The sequence below is a fragment of the Python bivittatus genome, unplaced genomic scaffold (genome assembly GCF_059951505.1).
Source record: "Python bivittatus isolate LINGU-HERP-01145 unplaced genomic scaffold, Pbiv_v1 ctg000840_np1212, whole genome shotgun sequence".
Lineage (NCBI taxonomy): Eukaryota > Metazoa > Chordata > Lepidosauria > Squamata > Pythonidae > Python > Python bivittatus.
In genome coordinates, this window is record NW_028277113.1 from 15,479,666 (window position 1) to 15,498,100 (window position 18,435).

The 18,435-nt window shown below is 38.7% G+C and overlaps 1 protein-coding gene across 1 annotated transcript; it reads right to left on the bottom strand.

Annotated features, from left to right (window-relative positions):
- Nucleotides 1-3,455: 3,455 nt before the first annotated feature.
- On the bottom strand, nt 3,456-9,967 carry GCM2 (GCM transcription factor 2). Its single transcript, XM_007437500.1, has 5 exons — nt 9,878-9,967; nt 7,783-8,035; nt 7,084-7,196; nt 6,105-6,230; nt 3,456-4,346 (listed from the first exon to the last, which is right to left on the bottom strand). The coding sequence occupies exons 1-5, from the start codon at nt 9,965-9,967 to the stop codon at nt 3,456-3,458; spliced, it is 1,473 nt and encodes a 490-aa protein (XP_007437562.1).
- Between the last annotated feature and the right edge of the window lie 8,468 nt (nt 9,968-18,435).

Here is an 18,435-nt window from a genome sequence, read left to right on the forward strand (position 1 = left end):
AACAGAACATGCCCATATTACATGTTAACCCATATTTTTGTTTTAACAAACTTGGATGGACCCCCACATGTTAGAATTAAAATTCCTATTTCTCACAACGCTCTTAAACATTCTTGAGGGATGAAAAACAAATGAAGCTGAGGAATGTCCTGATCAGTTTATCAGTTTGGAGCCCTCCAGTTCTATTAGAGCATAATTTCCACCATCTGCAGCTGGTATGGCTATGGATGGGAATTGTAGTCCAATATACTGGCTATAATTATAAATGATCTTTTTGTGGCTTTCCTAGATTTCAGAATGAGCGTGCATAAACAAACACTATGATATCCAGTGTGCTTTAGAATTGCAGCCTAAAAGGAATATGTATTTGAAGCAATCTTATACGTGGCTATTCAAGGCTATCTCTGTTAAATTCAAGTGGATTTATTGTCAGATAATTGTGTAAAGATTTGCAGTCTGTCTAGACAAAGAAGGATTACTTCAGCTTAATATTCATTATTATTATTAACTGGATTTTTAAGGATGCCCGCCTCCAAGAAGACTCTGGACAGCTTACAATATTTCAAATACGTAATTTAAAAACACAGTTAAAAAACATAAGCACCTGGACAAAACAACAACAGGGATTCCACAAACACCTTAACCCCTGGCCTGGGAAAGAAGAACAAGTGTTAAGCAGAAGTTCTTCAGAAGGTTTAGTAATAAGAATCAATCAGTATGATGCTGGTAAATGTAACCTTATGCATTCATGTTTATTTATATGTGTTGCTCTTTATAGATGATCTGTTTGTCTCCTTTCCTCCCTATCAAGTTTCTTTTCATTTTTTCCTATTTGGTACTAGTTCTTAAGTTTCATAGATAATAGCCAGCTTGACCTTAGAAGGTGCCTCTGGTTGTTTGTCCAAAAAGTGCACTGTTTCTCAAAGCAATGGGATGAACAACATATCCTGATCAGTTAGCACATCTTTTGCCTCTATAGCCATAACAATAGCAGTAGACCTTGCTCTTGCTGTGAACCAGGAAACAAAATGAAAGATAATAGACAAGAGCTAAAAGATCCATGAACAGCAATGCAATTTGGTAAAAGAGAAAAGAAAGAACAGCCCCCCCAAACCCTTGATATCATGACAACTCAATACACTTGTTCTGTGACTGATCTGATACTTTGACACATTCACATGTCAGCTGCAGGTTGATTCCAGTTCTCTTTAATATGTCGCCCTCCCTAATCTAGTGGCTTTCCAGCACCATTATACCTTATGCTGTTGAGTGGGGCTTATTCCAAAGTAAAGGTGTTAAAATTGCCATTTTAGGCCCTGTTACTACTTAAATTGTAACCTAGCACAATCATCTCCCTGATAACATCACTTTTCCTTATTGGCCTTAGAATGCTGCACCTCATCTCATCCCCAGCTCATGAGTAAAACTGTTTTGTTATTAAACAGTATATTTCCCCTTAGGTGACATCCTACTGCAGCTTCAAGCCATATAAAATCTGTAATGCTTTGTCATCCATTATCTTAGAGGTAAGGTCAGTTGACTCGGGATGATCAGTAGTGTGTAAAGGAAATCTTAGGAGCTCAGGCATTCGCACTATTGTTTATTAGCTTCCACTACATTTTCCCTCTCCTTTAGCACTTTATTTCCTGAGTTCCTTTCTTATCTATCACCATCTTCTTTCCAGTCTTCCAACAAGGTTGAGTAAAGGACAGTACATAAATATGCTAATAAAGGCACCAGGAATCAAACTCAACTTGCAACAGACTTTTTGCTTTACTTCAGTTTCATGTGTAGAAAATTGCAGCATCATATATTATATAACTGATCTTTATCTTCAGTCAATTATGTATTAATATTGTTCTCCAGACATATAAATCTTTGGCACAAAAACAGTAATGACATGTCTTCACAATAAAGTATTCACCTAATAAAACATATTCAAATGCATTGTTCAATGTCTTTCTTTTGCTTGGAAAATATAATTTGACTTACTATTCAAAAAAGTACACTTTATTAAGACTGCAAAACAGATTTTTTAAAATTTCATTTTATTTTAGGATGCTGTTTTTGAGAGTTTTCTGAGTCAATGAAGATTAACTTTCAAAGCAGGATTTTATGCTATCATAAAAATAGAAAAAAAGTATTTTTAAAACAGGTTCACAGCATCCTTATCTAATAAGAACACAATGTACTTGGAATGTTTTCTATATAAAAACTTATCAAAATTAATGGCAATTTACTGCACTTTCATTCTTCCTACATTTCAGTAAAATGTGTACAACTGATACTCTGATATCTGGAATAATTTAAAGTAAAATTATGGGATATTACAAAGCATAGTTAGCATAAATTAAAATGAGATCTGTTTTCAGTCTGCTGTATATACTATATACTAGAATTGTTTGAATTTTACTTTCCCAGTACTTTAATTTTACAATGCCTTCATTTGTTTACATGTTTACTCAGATTTCTGGGCCACTCTTATCAGAAGACTTTGAACAGCTAACAATCTGTTTACAGTAACTATTAAAAAATAAACTTACAAGAAGCATACTACTTTCACAACATCATAAATACATGTCCACATCTTAGGGATGGTTCAACATTTCATCTCATCCCAAATGTTCTCCAGTACAGCCTGGTCTTCAAGGGTCTTTCAAGGGAAAGGTAGTCCTTATATCTGGAGGAAGCTTATTCCACAGGAGGGAAACTATCACTGGGAAAACTCAAGAATGGCATTTCTGAAAGAGACATTTCCTCAACAGAGGATCCTTAATGTGCCTTGTTCTCACTGGATGGGCAGATTCTACCCAGAACATGTGGTCACAGAGAACTCAAGGACCTAAGCCATGTAGAGCTTTAAAGGTGACATCTAGCACCTTCACCCTTGAAAGCTAACTTGCAACCAATGCATCTCCTGCAGTAGAGGTGTTACATCAGCAAGCCTGGGTGTGCCCATAATTACCTATGCCTCCTCATACTGAATTAGCTGCAGCTTATGAATAGCCTTCAAGAGCAGCCCCTATATAGTCCGAATTGCAATAATCCAGATGCAAGGTGACAGAGACATTAAGTAACTGTCAACCAGATGTAATTATGTGAAATCCTGGTGGCCACAGCTTCTACCTGCTGTTTTAGCAGCAAGTGTGAATCCAAGAAGACTCCCAAATTTTGAGCCAGCTGTGTCTGAAAAAACACTACACCATCCAGAGCTAAAGACAGACTATCTCTGGAATTGGTCAGCTTCTGAACCCATAGGCACTCTGTCTTGCTAGGATTAAGCTTAAGTTTTTACTGCTCTGTGAATTTTCATATTATGACTTGTAAGTTTGATTTAGAATGAATAACTTAATCAGCCCCCCCCAAAGTCAATACATTTCCAGAAAAAAAATATTGGATGACTAATAGTAAATGCTATGCTTTATATATACTTCTAATGTTACTATGCTTTGGCTTCAGTATTCAGTATTTTCAAATGTGAATGCTGGTCCTTCATAGCCAGTATAGTTTTTTTCAGTATCAGGACTACTCTCACAAGTATCCACTGCTCCTACATGTTCTGCTTTATTAGGGCTCAGAAAATGCTCACCAGTCAAAGTTGATTTACTCATTCCCCAATCTTCTTCTTGAATGCTGATCTCTGAGCAAAAATTTCCTGAAACATCTGTTACTAGGGGACAACTAAGCATATCTTTTGTATCACAGAAACTGTCACCATATTTCACAGCAGGAGGTTTGTAGGCTTCAAGGGACATTTTTGCAGTTGCAGTAATAACAGTTTGCAAAGTTGGAACATTCAGAGAGGAATGACTACTATACCTATAAGCATATTCTTCACTATAATGGGGATAGTTAGCATTGGCTTGACATAGTCCATAGCTAATTCTTTCTCCATAATTAGCTTCTCCTAAGGACTGTTTCATCCCCTGATGCTTATGGACACCATCAAAGTTCTTTTCGTGGACACTGAGTGAAGTTGTATGACGCTGAAGTCCACTCAGCAAGAGATGATCAGTGTCCATTGGAACATCCATTACATCTTTGTGAAATGTAGGATATAAACTGGAATTGACATAACCAGGAAATGCACACTCATAACCACAAGTTGATTTAGATGTATAGATTTGGGAGGTTGGATAGTTCTGGAGTGGTGATGCTATATCCCCTTGAAAGTTGGTTGTATCATAAGTAATGTGGTATGGTTCTGAATTTGAAAGTAAATGAGACTGAGCAAGGAATGGTACACTGGCATCTGTGAAAATGCTGAATTTTTCTGGTCCTTCTTCATATGCTAGAGGATGGATGTAGTGAAAGTGATTACCATTCTCACTGCATGTTGTTCCTGTCTAAAGAGAATATTAATGGAAGCAATTAGTGGACACACCCACATGCAACATTACTAAATGGAGTTGTTGACTATTGTTTAAATTATTTTTAGAGTATTTTTATCAGGATGTTATATAGTCAGATTGCAAGTCAGACTGATGTTGTTGTTCTTGTTCCTGGAACTTCCACAGTGCATACAAAGTTTTTCTTTTTAAATCACACGAGTAAAAGTTTCCATGTGTACCTCTTTATTTCTGTTCAAAGGACTATCAGAGGGCAATCTTCAATGTCTAATGATGCCTTCTATTTAAAGGCATCATTAGACTCCAATTCATGTTAAAGATAAAGAGCCTCCCCCAAAAAGAAAGAGAAGCAAGGGAGGAGAGTTAAATTTAGTTATGAGCAATTAACATTTAGACAGCAGACTCAGCAGACATTTGGGTCACTTTGTCAGTGTCTTCTGTGACAATGAGACATATTGTATTTCTATTTGAATTACGGTAATTATCTCTCAATTTGTATTGATATGAATTCCACCCCATTCTGAGGGGCAAAATGTCACTCTATTAAGTCCAGACATTTGATGAATTATCACATCATGTATCTGTGGGGTAGAGTAGGAAGAAATCCATGTTAGTCACAACAGATACAGAAATTAACACATTCTTGTGTTACATACAAGTGAGTCCATTGAGAAATGCATGTGTGCTTATAAATTTAGCCATCACAATGACTCAACATTTGATGATTCATGGTCGGAAGTGGGAACTGGCTGCTTGAGTAGAAATCATTAATCCATATATTAAAATCATAATGTTAACACTCAAATTATAACTGCATATTTGAACCATCCTTCTGAATTTCTTAATGCATGCACACAAACTCCTCTGGGTTTGTATATTTTTCCTACAGCCACAAGCTTTGGGATGACTGGTGGCTCATTGGTACACTGCTCAATTTTACGTATATTACTTTATTTTGGTTCTGAACACATGCATATATAGAAGCAAGGATATCCATGGAAGGGGGTTAAAAAAGTTAAGATGATAGTCATGATTGCATGATCAAAGCTTCACCCATTTTTATGTGTAATGCTGCACATAAAAATGGGTAAATCTTCAATTGTGGGGTCATGGTCACCATCTTGAGTTTTTTTATTCCCCCCCCCCCAATATCTCTGCATACAAAGACAATTCTATAGGTGTTCCAAAAACAGCAATCCAATTAATAAACCAGTTATGACAACCTAAGCCTTAATAACATCATCTGCTGAGCTTACCACATGCTCTGCCATAACATTTGATACTATTTCTTATATATGTTGTATTTAAGTGTGCCAACAATAATAAAGTATTAATAAATGCCTGATTTACCTGGAAAATGACATGATATAGGTGTGATATAGCTATTACGGATGCTGTTGTATAATAAGCAGTACAATAAAACATAGTCAATTGATTCCACACTACGCTCTTGACACAGGCATAAGTGCTTAGCATAAAGTCTATATTTTCAGTTCCATAGGCTATGGTAAATATTAGGATACTGCTCATTTTTTTTCAGTGGGGCAAGAAGAAATTCAAAATTTAGCCCATTCTTGATAAAATGATGTACTAATTCACGTTATGGATTTCTTGTATTTTCAGTTCTGAGACTCTGTCATATTTGGAGAGCTAAAATTCTAAATTCAGTTTAAGTCTCAATGAATATAAATGAATGTTCACATTATTTATGATATTTCACATCAACATTTCTGATGATGCAGCAGACCCAGTTACCTGAAAATCAAGAAACCGTTTTTTCTGGGATGTGTGAGAAGATGATGTTTGCTTTTTGAGAGCACTTCTTCTAATCTCAGTCTCTGATTTACTTTCTGGTCTAGGGTGGTCATGAATTCCCTTGGCCTGAAACAATATTGACACAGGAACAAAATAGAGCATTAAAAAAGCTGATGTATAATCATCCATAATTATTTACATTGACATGCAACAGCTTTCCTGGGGTTAAAGCAAGAATGTTTCCTAACTTCACCTGCAAAGACTGGAGACTTGAATCTGAACCTTGGGCATGTTCCTAGTCTTCAGTGCACATATGAAAATTTTTATTACATGGAGAACATATATAACTATGGAGGCATCCCAGGAAGTTCATGCATTAGTGAAGTCTAAAACTTTGGGTATGAGTTGGAAAAAGTCCAATATAGTTGATTTCAGGACCCAGTGATTTTTTCAGGTTCGCACAGCATGCTGCAGCACAAAGTGGTCCACTGCATTCTAGCCTAGCAGACTATAAGAACCTGGTCCATGTCTTTAGTCATCCTCTGTGTTGTGTGAACCTAGAAATGTGAGCTCTGTAAACCAATGTTAAGGGTTTCATGTGAACACATCTATTGTCTTCTTTGAATTGCCCAGGAAGCAGTGCTTTTAAGTGTAATTCGCTAACTAAAAACTCATTGTCTGTTAAAAGTTGGCACAAGTAGCACCCTCTTTTCCTGTTTTAAAACCTTGAAGCAATGACTTGAAATCAAGTCTGATACACAATATACTAAACAGCCAGTTAAGTGTCTAGGTCTGCAATCTAACAAAAGTTGTGAAGTATCACTGAGTGCAATAAATGTATTTTATTCAGATAGGGATAACTTTCATCAGAAAAGGGAACTACGTGTCTTTTTAGTTTCCATTAAGTATACGCCCATAAGATTTCTTTTTTAATTAGAAGAATTCTACAGAGAAAGCCTACTTCGCATTTGTATTTTACCTGGAAAAATATTGCCTTGCCCTCATGTCTCCAGAAGTTAGTTACCGGATAGCCACTATGTCCTCGGCAAGCAATTAGTTCAAGAGCTGAGCTGCAATTGGGACAATGCTTTTCTGCAAGATAGATAAGTACATTGGAACGATTCAGATTGAAGAAGTCTGTATACTGAGATAGTGGAGCAAAGAATTTGCAATATACTTTGATTTTGCAACTGTGAGAATTATAAATGGACCCTTTTTCACAGGTTTCTCTGTGGGAAAATAATGCGGTTTTGTGTGTACTTTTCCCAACTGCAGTAGTGTGTTCAGTTACAGAATGACATTGAAAAACTTTCCCAGGAACGTCGAAAACATTGCTTTGTAAAAGCCCTTCGAGTACCATAAGGTTCACTTCCTTCCAGAAGTTTCATATCTCCATGGATATAGGTGACATACAAATACTTGCTATAAATAACTGATAGATGATAGATAGATAGATAGATAGATAGATAGATAGATAGATAGATAGATAGATAGATAGATAGATAGATTAGAAATTCTGTTTTTAAGCAGAACCAGCTCAGTGAAGCTATACTAAATTTTTTAATTTGGGGTGGCGGGAGGTAGATTTCTCTTTCACTGAACTCTTTGCTAAAGGGGAAGGTCCCCAACAGCTACCAGATTGGCTGTTGGGTGGCTTGCCCCACCACAAGATTCTCACTTTGTTGCTTTTGGCGAGCTTTATCACAAATAGCGGGCCGAAGTTGCAGCTTTGCCCCATCAGGCAGGGTGCAGTTTCTGGCACATACCACCACACCGAGGCAGGATTTCTTGAGGATTTGGCAATTGTGGTTGTTGGTGTTGCGCATGGCCCAACCGCTAAGATGCCTTTGTGCATTTTTATCTTCAACGGCATAGATGTATCGCAAATACCCGTCAGGCCACTCCTGGAAAGAATCAAAGTGTTTGGGCTCCTGCATAGGAGACAAATAGATGAGAGGAGGGAGAAAGAGGAGGAATAGATGTAGAATATATTATATCATCAGGATTGAAAGCAACTAGTTCTCCCTTTCTTTAAAAAAAAAAAAAGGAAGTTATGGAAACTAGCTTCTGTGTGTACATATATTAGTGCAGTATATTAATTTACTATGCATTCTGACTACATTCAAACAAAATGCTAAAACCTAACTCTCATAAATAAATACAACTCCTACATTTATTGATAACATGCTGTGGCCAAACAAATAAACCCTGCTCATAAATCTGGTAAGACAATGGGTAGGTTTCTGTAACATCCTGACCCAAAACCTACTCAATCCTATTTTAGCCTAGTCTGATATGTTGCGGAGACCTACTCACAATGTATTAATTACAAATATAGTGACTGGGTTCCCTGCTTTAGTGGGAGGCTGAATACACCCAAAAAGTCCCTTCTATGCCATTCCTCTTTAGAAACTCCTAATAAGCATCTCTGGGCCTTCCTCTGATATTGAGTTGAAGCACTTTTCACCCCTCCTTGAATGAGTACAAAACAATGAGGCCAGTAAACATTGTCATCCTCATAGCTAATCCTTGTTCTGCCTTTGTTGTATCTGTTCCAAAACACTATCAAATGGTGGGACCTGATTTGTGAGTGTGCCAGTCAGCATAGGCCGTGTTTGCTCCTCTGGCTTTGTGGCTGTCTCTCTTCATCAGGTTAGATGTTTTCCCAGTGAGAAAACACCCCACCTCAGCATTTCCCAGGTTAAAAAAAAAAAGTGAACTAAAGAAAATATAGAAAGAGCTCAGGGAAACAAGAGCCCTAGGCTCTTCAGCATGTCCTCATTGCCAAATCCTATCCTGCTTCTCCTGCCTCTCATTCAAATCACTGCACTCACCCGACTTCCCTTAGTGACAAAGTCTAACTGATTGGGTATACCATGAGCTGTCCTTGGTCAGTGCTGGATTAAGTGAGGGGACCCTAATCCCAGTAAAACTAAGGGTGATTTAAGCCTATCTCATTCATGGGCTGGGGATGAGATGGAAGAGCTTCGTAAGGACATAACAGTAAAAAGTAAAAAGATGCTTGCACTGTGGTTGTGCAAACAGGGAAGGGTCCTTAATGGTGACTCCCTGCTCTGTCTGGGATGGGTGCAAGCAAAGGGAACAATTAGGGTTGTTAGGGTATGATGGTGCCATAGCAACCTGCAAGCAGAGACAGGATCTCTGTGTGGGTCAGACGTGTGTCTATTTCCCAAATGAATGCTGAGACTTTTTGTACTGAGTTACACCTTTCAATGAAATCAGTTATATTTCACATTGTAGAACTATGGTTACTCCAGTAACAGGGAATTTCATGGTATATTCTTATAAATGTATTAGTCATGAGAAACATAATTTCACATCCTTTCATGAATTTTCTTTTAAAGCTGTATTTTAAAAAATCCTGGTTGCTCTGCATCTCTTTCTCTCATAACTGGACTATTCATTCACTCAAAAAGATTTCTAAGCAGCAAAACTCATAACACATCTACTATGAGTTTCCTTCCTTCCTTCCTTCCTTCCTTCCTTCCTTCCTTCCTTCCTTCCTTCCTTCCTTCCTTCCGATGCTATGCTTCCATTTTCCTTTTGCCATATTTCTAGCCTTCTTTTACTTGATCAGTTCTGTACTTTTTTGCATACCATGCCAATATTGTTAGGATGGATTTGCTCAGAATTTTTATCATAGTTGGGAAGCATACTATGTCTCAGGGTGGGGAAAGGACTTTAGAAAACAAATCTACAAAGCCATTCTAGTGATTCCATACCTTCTTTCCAAACCTCCCTCTGCCCTGTACCTGTGGTAACTTGGGATCATTGATGTCCCAGGTTAACTTCATTCCAAAGGAACAGATGTAGCTAGACTCATCAAAAGGGCCCTTTGACATTTTCACCATGAACCTAGAAGAACCAAGTTATTGAAAAAAAAAAAGAAAAAAAGACATCAGGTACTTCTCTTGTTCCATCAGCTGGAGATAAGGTCTCATTTCAGATTGTTAAAAAATCTCAGGAACATCCTTTTAGAAAATTATCTTTCCTGATCATGAGATCTTTCCTGAAGCATACTGTGATGACCGTTTAAGAACACAGGACGAGTTCTTTGCACTAACAAATAACATTTTGTACTGATCATATCAGTCAATAAAAATGGAAATGACCACATAAATTTTGCTCAAGGGTCCAAGGCACATGTGCACAACAGTAGTTCATGACCATAGTTTAATGCTGCACATCAAGTCGATGCTTCACTCATGCATCCAGTTTTCAATATAAAATTCATATAGAGAGTATCATGTATGACAATTTATGCATACTGTATATTTTACTGTATATACACAATGGAAGTTACAGCAATACACACACACACATACATACACACGCCCAATTTCATGCACTGTCAAATTAGGACTAATGTAATGTGTGAAACTGTCCCACAAACTGTGATGCTACAGTTCATGAGAATGAATGAATGTGTGTAATACATGCACAATTACATTTTGCCTAGAACAAGTCTCAGGAGTGGTCTAGTGACTGAAAAAAATTAGTGCCTAGTCTGCCTTGAGGCCACAATTACACTGTGAATTCAAATTTCCCCACATACTTTTCATCGAATGGATTATGACTGTACAATTGTTCCTCTATTTTAAGACTTACCTGTAGCAAACTTTGATCTCTTTCCCTCAGTGGTAGTTACCAGTCATCTGGAAAAGAATTACTGTCATCTGCATATTATAACTATCGGTAGAGGAATGGCAGTGAAATCTGAGAGAACAGTATTTTTCCTAAAAGTAGATAGTGAATTCATGACTGATGTGAAATTTGAACTGGGTGTTTTCTGGCTTCCATTTTTGCACTACAGCAGTTTCTCTGAAATACAGATTAGTGTGAGGACCTAGGATACAGAAGAATCAGATTCAAATCTGTACTCAGACACAACTTACAATTTCTCAGCTCAATCTATGTCAGAGCTATGAGGATAAAATGGAAGGAGCAGCAAGGAACAGAGAAGAAGACCTGTGCAGGCAAACCACCTTCAAATCTCTGAGAGGATGACAGGAAAAAAACTTAAGTAGCAACTCAACTTCTACAGGATCCACTTCTCTGTTACGTGTGGGTGTGTGAGAGAATGAAACAATAAAGTGATGCAGGAACTTCCAAGAGACCTCAGTTAGAATAGAGAAATGCTTTCTTGGGGATAACTGAACTCAGTAGGATTTCTTCTCAGTAGCACAGTACAGTACAACTTTGTGAACTTGCCTTGAAGTTCTGCAGGTGGTGTCCTCAGCCTTTCCAAAGCGCTTCGCCTCTGTCCGCCACCAGCAGTGCTGAAATCAGCCGGAGATTGCAGTTTCCTTCCTGAGTTTGGCTTCGAATCCGTTCATACCAGGAAGGGCATCTTTTTTTGTCCTCGACCTTCACCCTCCCACATACCTTTCTCTGCTGTGTTGAAAGCACGTCAGTGGCAGCTCCTCCCTGATTTATTCCACAAGTCCTCAAGCACTAAGTAGGCTGCAGATCCACAAACCAGCCAGCTAGAGTTGTGTCATCCGAGAGGGAAGCCATGATCCTGAGCCTGCTTACTCAGAAGTAAATTTCTTTTTCATAGCTGGTTCATGTATTTAGGGTGAGAAGGCCCCAAAAGAAACACAAAGCATTTTTTATTGTAATCCACAAATATTTTGATCCCTGACCCTTTCTACTTGAGCTTAATTATTGGTTGGTTCCAGACCTAGCTTACACCCTGGAAACTTGGAGACAACCCCCAACTGCTTGCAACTGAGCCCCAGCTGTGTTGGATTATCATTACCTCCAGTGAGCAAAGTCATTAGGAAACAAGGCAGGTTAAGTAAGCTAGGGATAATGGAAGCTATAGTCCCATAATTTGAGGGTGCTTGGCTGGGAAAAGAATAAGGAAACAGCATGCAGGAACTTAAACATATTCCTAATTCAATTGGGGTGTGTGTCTGTTTCTGTATCTTTATGTGGATGTGTGTATATATATACAGATATATGTAAAAGTGAGTAGCAATTATGTGTCATATTGGCTTCAATGGGACTTAACTCACAACCCCTTATAACAGCTTGGGGCCTACCTGTTTAAATCTCAATAAATATACAATGTTTGTATGTCCTCAAACACTACATCTGCATAAACACAGCATCTACTTAATGATGTTGTGGAGAAGGCCTTTAAAGTACAGTATAATTCCTCCAAAGCTTGCTTCTTCCTTCTTTCTCTCTCTCACACACACACATATACAGGGTGCATGTCAATAAATACATGGATAATTAAAAAAAAAAAGCATTCAGAAAGCTTCAGAAATACAGGTAGTCCCTGGTTTAAGAACACCTGGATTATAGATGACCCATAGTTAAGAACAGAGCCTATTGTAGCAAAATTTGAGTTAAATACACAATGATTTGAGTTAATTACACAATACTACTTATATAGCATTATACAATAATATTGTTCTGGCTGACATACAAATTTGACTTAAGGATAGACCTTGGGAACAGAATTTGTTCTTAAACTGGGGACTACCTATATAAATAAGGGATAACTTCATAAGGAGAGCAGAATCTCTTATTACTCTTTAAAAATGTTCATTACTGTATTTCCCAGGAGTGTCAAAACACTGGGAAGAGTGGGATGCAAAGTATTAGCCAAGTAAACCTCATTGACTATATTACCTTGTCTGTTTGGTATGTCTGGGAATTATAGAATGGGTTTAAGATTGATCTTTAAATTTAAGGTAATCAATAAACCAACAGAGAGAGTTGTACCCCCTCAGGAAGAAGAAATTGCCAATTCTGAAAATACAGGTGAGAGTTCTAAATTATATCAATATAATACATTTTAGGCAAATGTAACTAGAAGTATAAATCCCCAGGCCTAACTAGCATTCTTTACAGACAAAGGTTGCAGTCTTCAACATTCTGAAACAGACAAGATCAGTGCAATATTCCCATGCAATTAATGACATGAAAGATCTGCAGCTTTGACCGCTAGAACTATTTTTAAGGGTGCTTTTGTTTCAGAAGGTTTGGGTTATATTTAAAAACCTTTCCCCCCTGCTTCTCACATATACCTTAAATCTGAGGGCCCAATGTTCAAAATCCAGTTCAACTGAAATGCTTGGACATGACCAAATGATAGCTTTACGCAATCATAATCTTGTGAAACTGAACAGAATTCCTAATATGATGGGGAGAAAGGAGCAATCATACAGTGCAAAAGGCACTCCTACTGAATTGAATATGGCTGTTTCCTTGTTTGCAGTTCACATCAGACCAGACCATCTTGCCAATCCCATTGTTCCCCTTTGATCACACAATGCTGGCCTTATCTCAGATGTTTCCTCTCCTTTTGTTCCTGAAGAGAATGACTTTTCCTGGCTTAAGCCCAAAGGATCCCACTGCAACCAGAAAGGTGGGGAAAAAGAAACATTCTGCTTCACTACCCGTTTCTGGGCAGGTGAGGTCAGATGACCTGTTGCAGGGGCATGACTTGACCTGCAAGAGTCACAGGCAGAGGAGGGAGAATAGCAGCCAGGGCATTGGCCAGACAATGACCAATCACTGGCCTGAAAATATTGGCCTCCAGTCCATGAGAACAAGATGTTTGCTTCTAAAGGCCACAAGCCATACAACCCAATTAATGGCACTTATTCTTTTACTTAGAGCCAATTTGGTGCAGTGGTTAAAGGCATTAGGCTAGATGAGAATTCTAGTCCTGCCTTAGGCACAAAGCCAACTGGGTGACTTTGGGCCAGTCACTTTCTCAGCCTTAGGAAGGAGGCAATGACAAAACACTTATGAAAAATGTTACCAGGAATTAAGATAACGTCACCAAAACCAAAACAAAACAAAATTCACTGCCAGAGTGAGGGCTGGGTGGCATCTGTAATTGCTACTGAGAAAAGGCCACATGGTGTGACTGTAGCTTCATAATAGCCAGCCAGTGAGCAGGAGAGCCATTAGTGCTTCTGATGAGAACCGTGGAAGTCCAGGTTCAAATTCCCATTCGGTCCTAAATCTTACTGAGTGATTTGTTCCAATTGGCCCCTTCTCCTAAGCTATGACACGTGTTCTGGGAACAAAATAGCAATTGCAGAGTAGATTCCTGCCCAGCTTCTTTGAAGAAAGGCAGGAGATACAAGTAATAAGAATACCAGGAGAGCAATAATAATTGTATTCAATGATGATCTTGTGTCAACTGATTCCATAGATTATACTGGGAGACCTGGGGACAATTCATACCATTCTTGTATGCTAAAGCCCATCCAGAGCTGTCACAAAAATGGGAGTTTGGCAATATTATTGTTTATTTACAATGAAAGAAATCTTCTTTAAATCTGCAATGAACTATTCTGTATTAGTACATTAATTTTCCCATCACACTAATGGGGGGAACCCCCCTCTAACAATGAAAGAAAATCATCTTAAAACCTGTGAGAATGATTGAGAAAATGGGCTTATTTATTTGACTGAATCAACACCTGAGATTTATGATTCAAGAGCCTTTTCACTTCTGGATATGTCATATATTTTTCCTGCAGGATTTTTCCTGCCGATTTTGTAGTCTTGTGTCCCACCAATATCAATGATTTCCTAGGCATGCCCACTTAAGAAGCAATGGCTATCAAATCCAAAACTGCAACTTGTTGCTAGGCAAGGGCAATTGCATTTAAACTGGAAGTAGCTCCACTGAATTTATTGAAGTTATAGTTATGCCTCAATATAATACAGTCTGCTTCATTATAGTTATGCCTACACTGTGCTATAAATGAGTTAAGCAGCCAGCGCTGCTTAGTGTAATGAATGGTGGGCATCGGCTGTGGCCATGTGGCTAGAGTCTTGGATTTGTTGCTTAAAAATAAGTTCTGCTGAACTCAGGTTATTACCCAGCCCTGTAAAGTGAAATGGTACTTCTAAGCAAATATTTTTTAGGTTCCTGTAATCAAATTCACAAAACGTGCTAGGCTAAAATGCTGACAGTGACTTTGTATTTCATGGTGTCAGTTAACGTTGCCAATGAACCATACAGTAACTGTGTTTTGCTCCAACGTGGTGTACTAATCCAGCCTAACTTAATTATGCAGCAAATGTTGCTAAGGTCCAGTGCAAGAAATAAAATGTGTGATCACATCCAAATTAATTTTTGCGCTGCATTTCTATAGGCAGCACCTAAGTAATTCTGCATGTACTTGTATTTACACCAGGCAAACTCCCCAGCCCCAAAGCCATCTGTCTGAGCGTTTTCTACTGATACAGCCGCAACCAGGATGGTAAAAAGCTTTGAACCTTTTGTTGTTGTGATTAAGAAGCGCCGTTATTTATTTCATCTCTCGGAAACAGGAAAGTAAGAAGCCCATTCAAGTCAGCAGACGGGTCCAAATCAAGTCGGAATTCCTCGGCGCAGGCCCTAAACTGGCATGTCCACCTAAAACTGCATAAAGCACTGCCGTTCTAAACCTATGCACTTAAAAGGCCGATCCTCTACACTTTAAAACTTCACTGAAGCGCGAGCAAGGCACGGCGCAAAGGACGGGCCTTAAACGGCGCGAGCTTTCCCCGCACAGCGCCCTCGCTGAGGATCCGACACTGAGCATGCGTACCTACCCAGCCCCAGTTTACTTTACTCCCGGCCTGAGAAATTTGGCCCCCGAGAGCAGCGGGAGCTGCTCGCGGAGGCAGCAGTTCGTGCGGGGAAAGCGCGCGTTACAGCGGCAGTGGGGGACGGAATCGCTTTCCGCGTTTCGGGGAGGATTTGGAAGTAACCATGTTGCAGGTCAGTTGTGCAGTTCGGGAGACAGACGGGTTCTTACGGTCACGGTATTAAGGTACCGTTACTCATCCTCTCCTCCCGCCAGGCGCCCGGTGATGTTTTCGACGGCATTCGCGTTTCCTCGTGAACCCTGAGCCCTCTAGGACGCGGCGGGCTTTCTCTCTTGGAAACCCAGGGTCAGACGGCCCTGCACACGCTTCACTGGCAACTTGCAAACGCCAGCATCTTTTAACCAGCATTGTACTTCACAGAGGTTGTAACCCTCTCCTACGCCTTACTTCCGAATAAACCGAGTTGCGCCGTGAGCGCTGCACTTCGGAGGAAGTTTTTAGACCGGGAGGGTAGCTATTTACTCTTTCTTTTCAAGTTCCAACCCACACTTTGCAAATGAGGTGGCCTAGACGGCGGCTTCAGCAGCACTCCACAACCGTCCAAATTCCTCTGTGGCAAACTAGCCTAGTTGTATGCTCCCAGGTGCGTTGGGACTACAACCCAGGATTCCCTGCTGACTAGGAAATCTGGGAGTTGTAGTCCTAACTCGTTTAGGGAGGACACCACTCTGGGGAAGCTGGAACATATTTTGTACTTTCAGTACAGCTTTTCCTCTTTAGTGATACGAACCGGTAGTTCTGGGCTATGATACTAAAGTAATTAGAGGTGGTTTTTCGGTTTTACATTTGAACCATTAGAGACCCTGAAGCTGACTTACCTCTTTAACTGCTGTTTTTAGAAGACCCAGTGAAGAACACGTCGGCTGTATAGTATTCACATGACGTACCAAGAGCTAGCACAGTTTAAGGGTTCTTCACCTGTAGATTAGGATCTCCTGGAGATCATGAGCCCCTTAGAAGGGGGTTACAACAGTTTTTTAAATTGATCAGGCTTGTGCAGGTAAAGTGATAGAACAGGCAAAATTTTCCCTGCATAAATCTGGAAGGAGTGGTTATAGTACTGCAAACTTCAACAACTCTTGTGTTGTATAGAATAATGTGGAATTATTACAGATAAGCAGTATCTCCATCTGTTGCTCAATCTTACCTGCTATGAAATAAGTAATTTTATTCTTGGAGGGAAAAATTTGCATTTGCCTCAAGTCATTTATCAGTTTAGGGGGCTATCGTGCAGCTACATTCAAGAACTCTTGGCCTAAAGCAGCCTTTCTGGACTGGGGCTCCTTGGAACTCTGGAGTTCCAGGAGAAGTCCTGATTGACAAAAAAGAAACAGCTTTTTTGGACTTCACACACCGCACAATGCTAGCACTCACAGTGGTGGAAATATTTATGCTGCTTGCCTGCGACTTCACTATTATAAACATTGGAAAACGTGGCTTGTATAGGTTAGAAGTGAACTGTATTTTGAAGTTTTTGGGGTTTTTTTTATTTTTTGGTTCAGTTATTTATTATGCCATTCTGTTTTATATTTTATTAGTGCTTGTAGAGTAGAAATTTGTGATAAGACTTTTGGTCCTACTTGGACAAGGTGAAAAAAATAGGATTTTTTTTTTTTCAAAAAGGAAAAACTGAAGTTTCTTCTATTGCTCTATTAATTTGTGTTAGAGCTAATATCCTTTGTGGGGGGAGAGGGACCCAAATAAAAAGAATAGGCTAATAAGTTGACCAAAATAAACAGATCCACAGAAAAATATCATTCTCTACTCAAAAGAGCATTGACAATTATGATTAGTTTATTATATCTACAATTTACTGATCATGCTAACATACTAAGCTGTAGATATAATTTATGCAGAGGTTCCCTAAGACCTGAAAATTATTTCAAGGGTTCTTCCAAGGGAAAAAGTTTGAGAAAGGCTGGCATAAAGTGCTCTGGAAACTAGCCCAGTTTAATATGTTGTGTGAACTCAGAAAATTGGTTGGGTAAGCCATGGTTAGGTTAACCATGGATAAATATCTCACCTGAATGCAACCAGTTTGAATCAGTTTATGAGTTTTGGGGTGGGGCTGGTAAATTCAGGAAGGACTCTCTCCTTCCATTGATTCCTAAATAATGTAAGCATTGGCTGGATATTGCTAATTCATTTATATACATAGAAGTGAAATGCTTCTTTTCATTTTTTTTTTAAATCTAAAGGAAGAAGACAACAGAGAGGAGGAGGAGGAAATGCCAGACAGAACTGAATATTATGTAGATATAATTTTATTTTCATTAAATTACTAGGTCATCTTAAACATAAAGATATAAATTGTTTTAGAGGCTTTTTTTAAACACTAGATTTTAGAATTCGAGCCCATTTGATTTGATTGAGCTAATCCAGGATACCTCCAGACAGAGTCTCTTCTGCTACTCAGTCAAAAAGTATTACACATCCATTTCTTTTCTTCTTTTCTGAAAAAAAGAATGATAAAAAGGTAATAGCAAAAACACAAGAGTTACAAATAAAACAAGCTGTTTCTTCCTCTAATCTCCACTTGGTAAAGTTCTATGAATGACAATTGTTACAAAAAGTTTCAAAGAATTCTGAGTTTTTCTGTAATTTTTTTTCTTTGTGTTCATATTATAACTTTGAATAGACTGCTTTAATTCTTGCATCTTCATAGAAGATTTTGCTG

Bases quoted from the DNA above. Each gene is read 5' to 3' on its own strand.
- GCM2 (XM_007437500.1), bottom strand. From the start codon at position 9,967: ATGTCAAAGGGCCCTTTTGATGAGTCTAGCTACATCTGTTCCTTTGGA. The intron at 8,036-9,877 runs GTACAGGGCAGA...TCTCCTATGCAG, and splicing joins ATGATCCCAAGTTACCACAG to GAGCCCAAACACTTTGATTC. The intron at 6,231-7,083 runs GTAAAATACAAA...ATATTGTTTCAG, and splicing joins GCAAGGCAATATTTTTCCAG to GCCAAGGGAATTCATGACCA.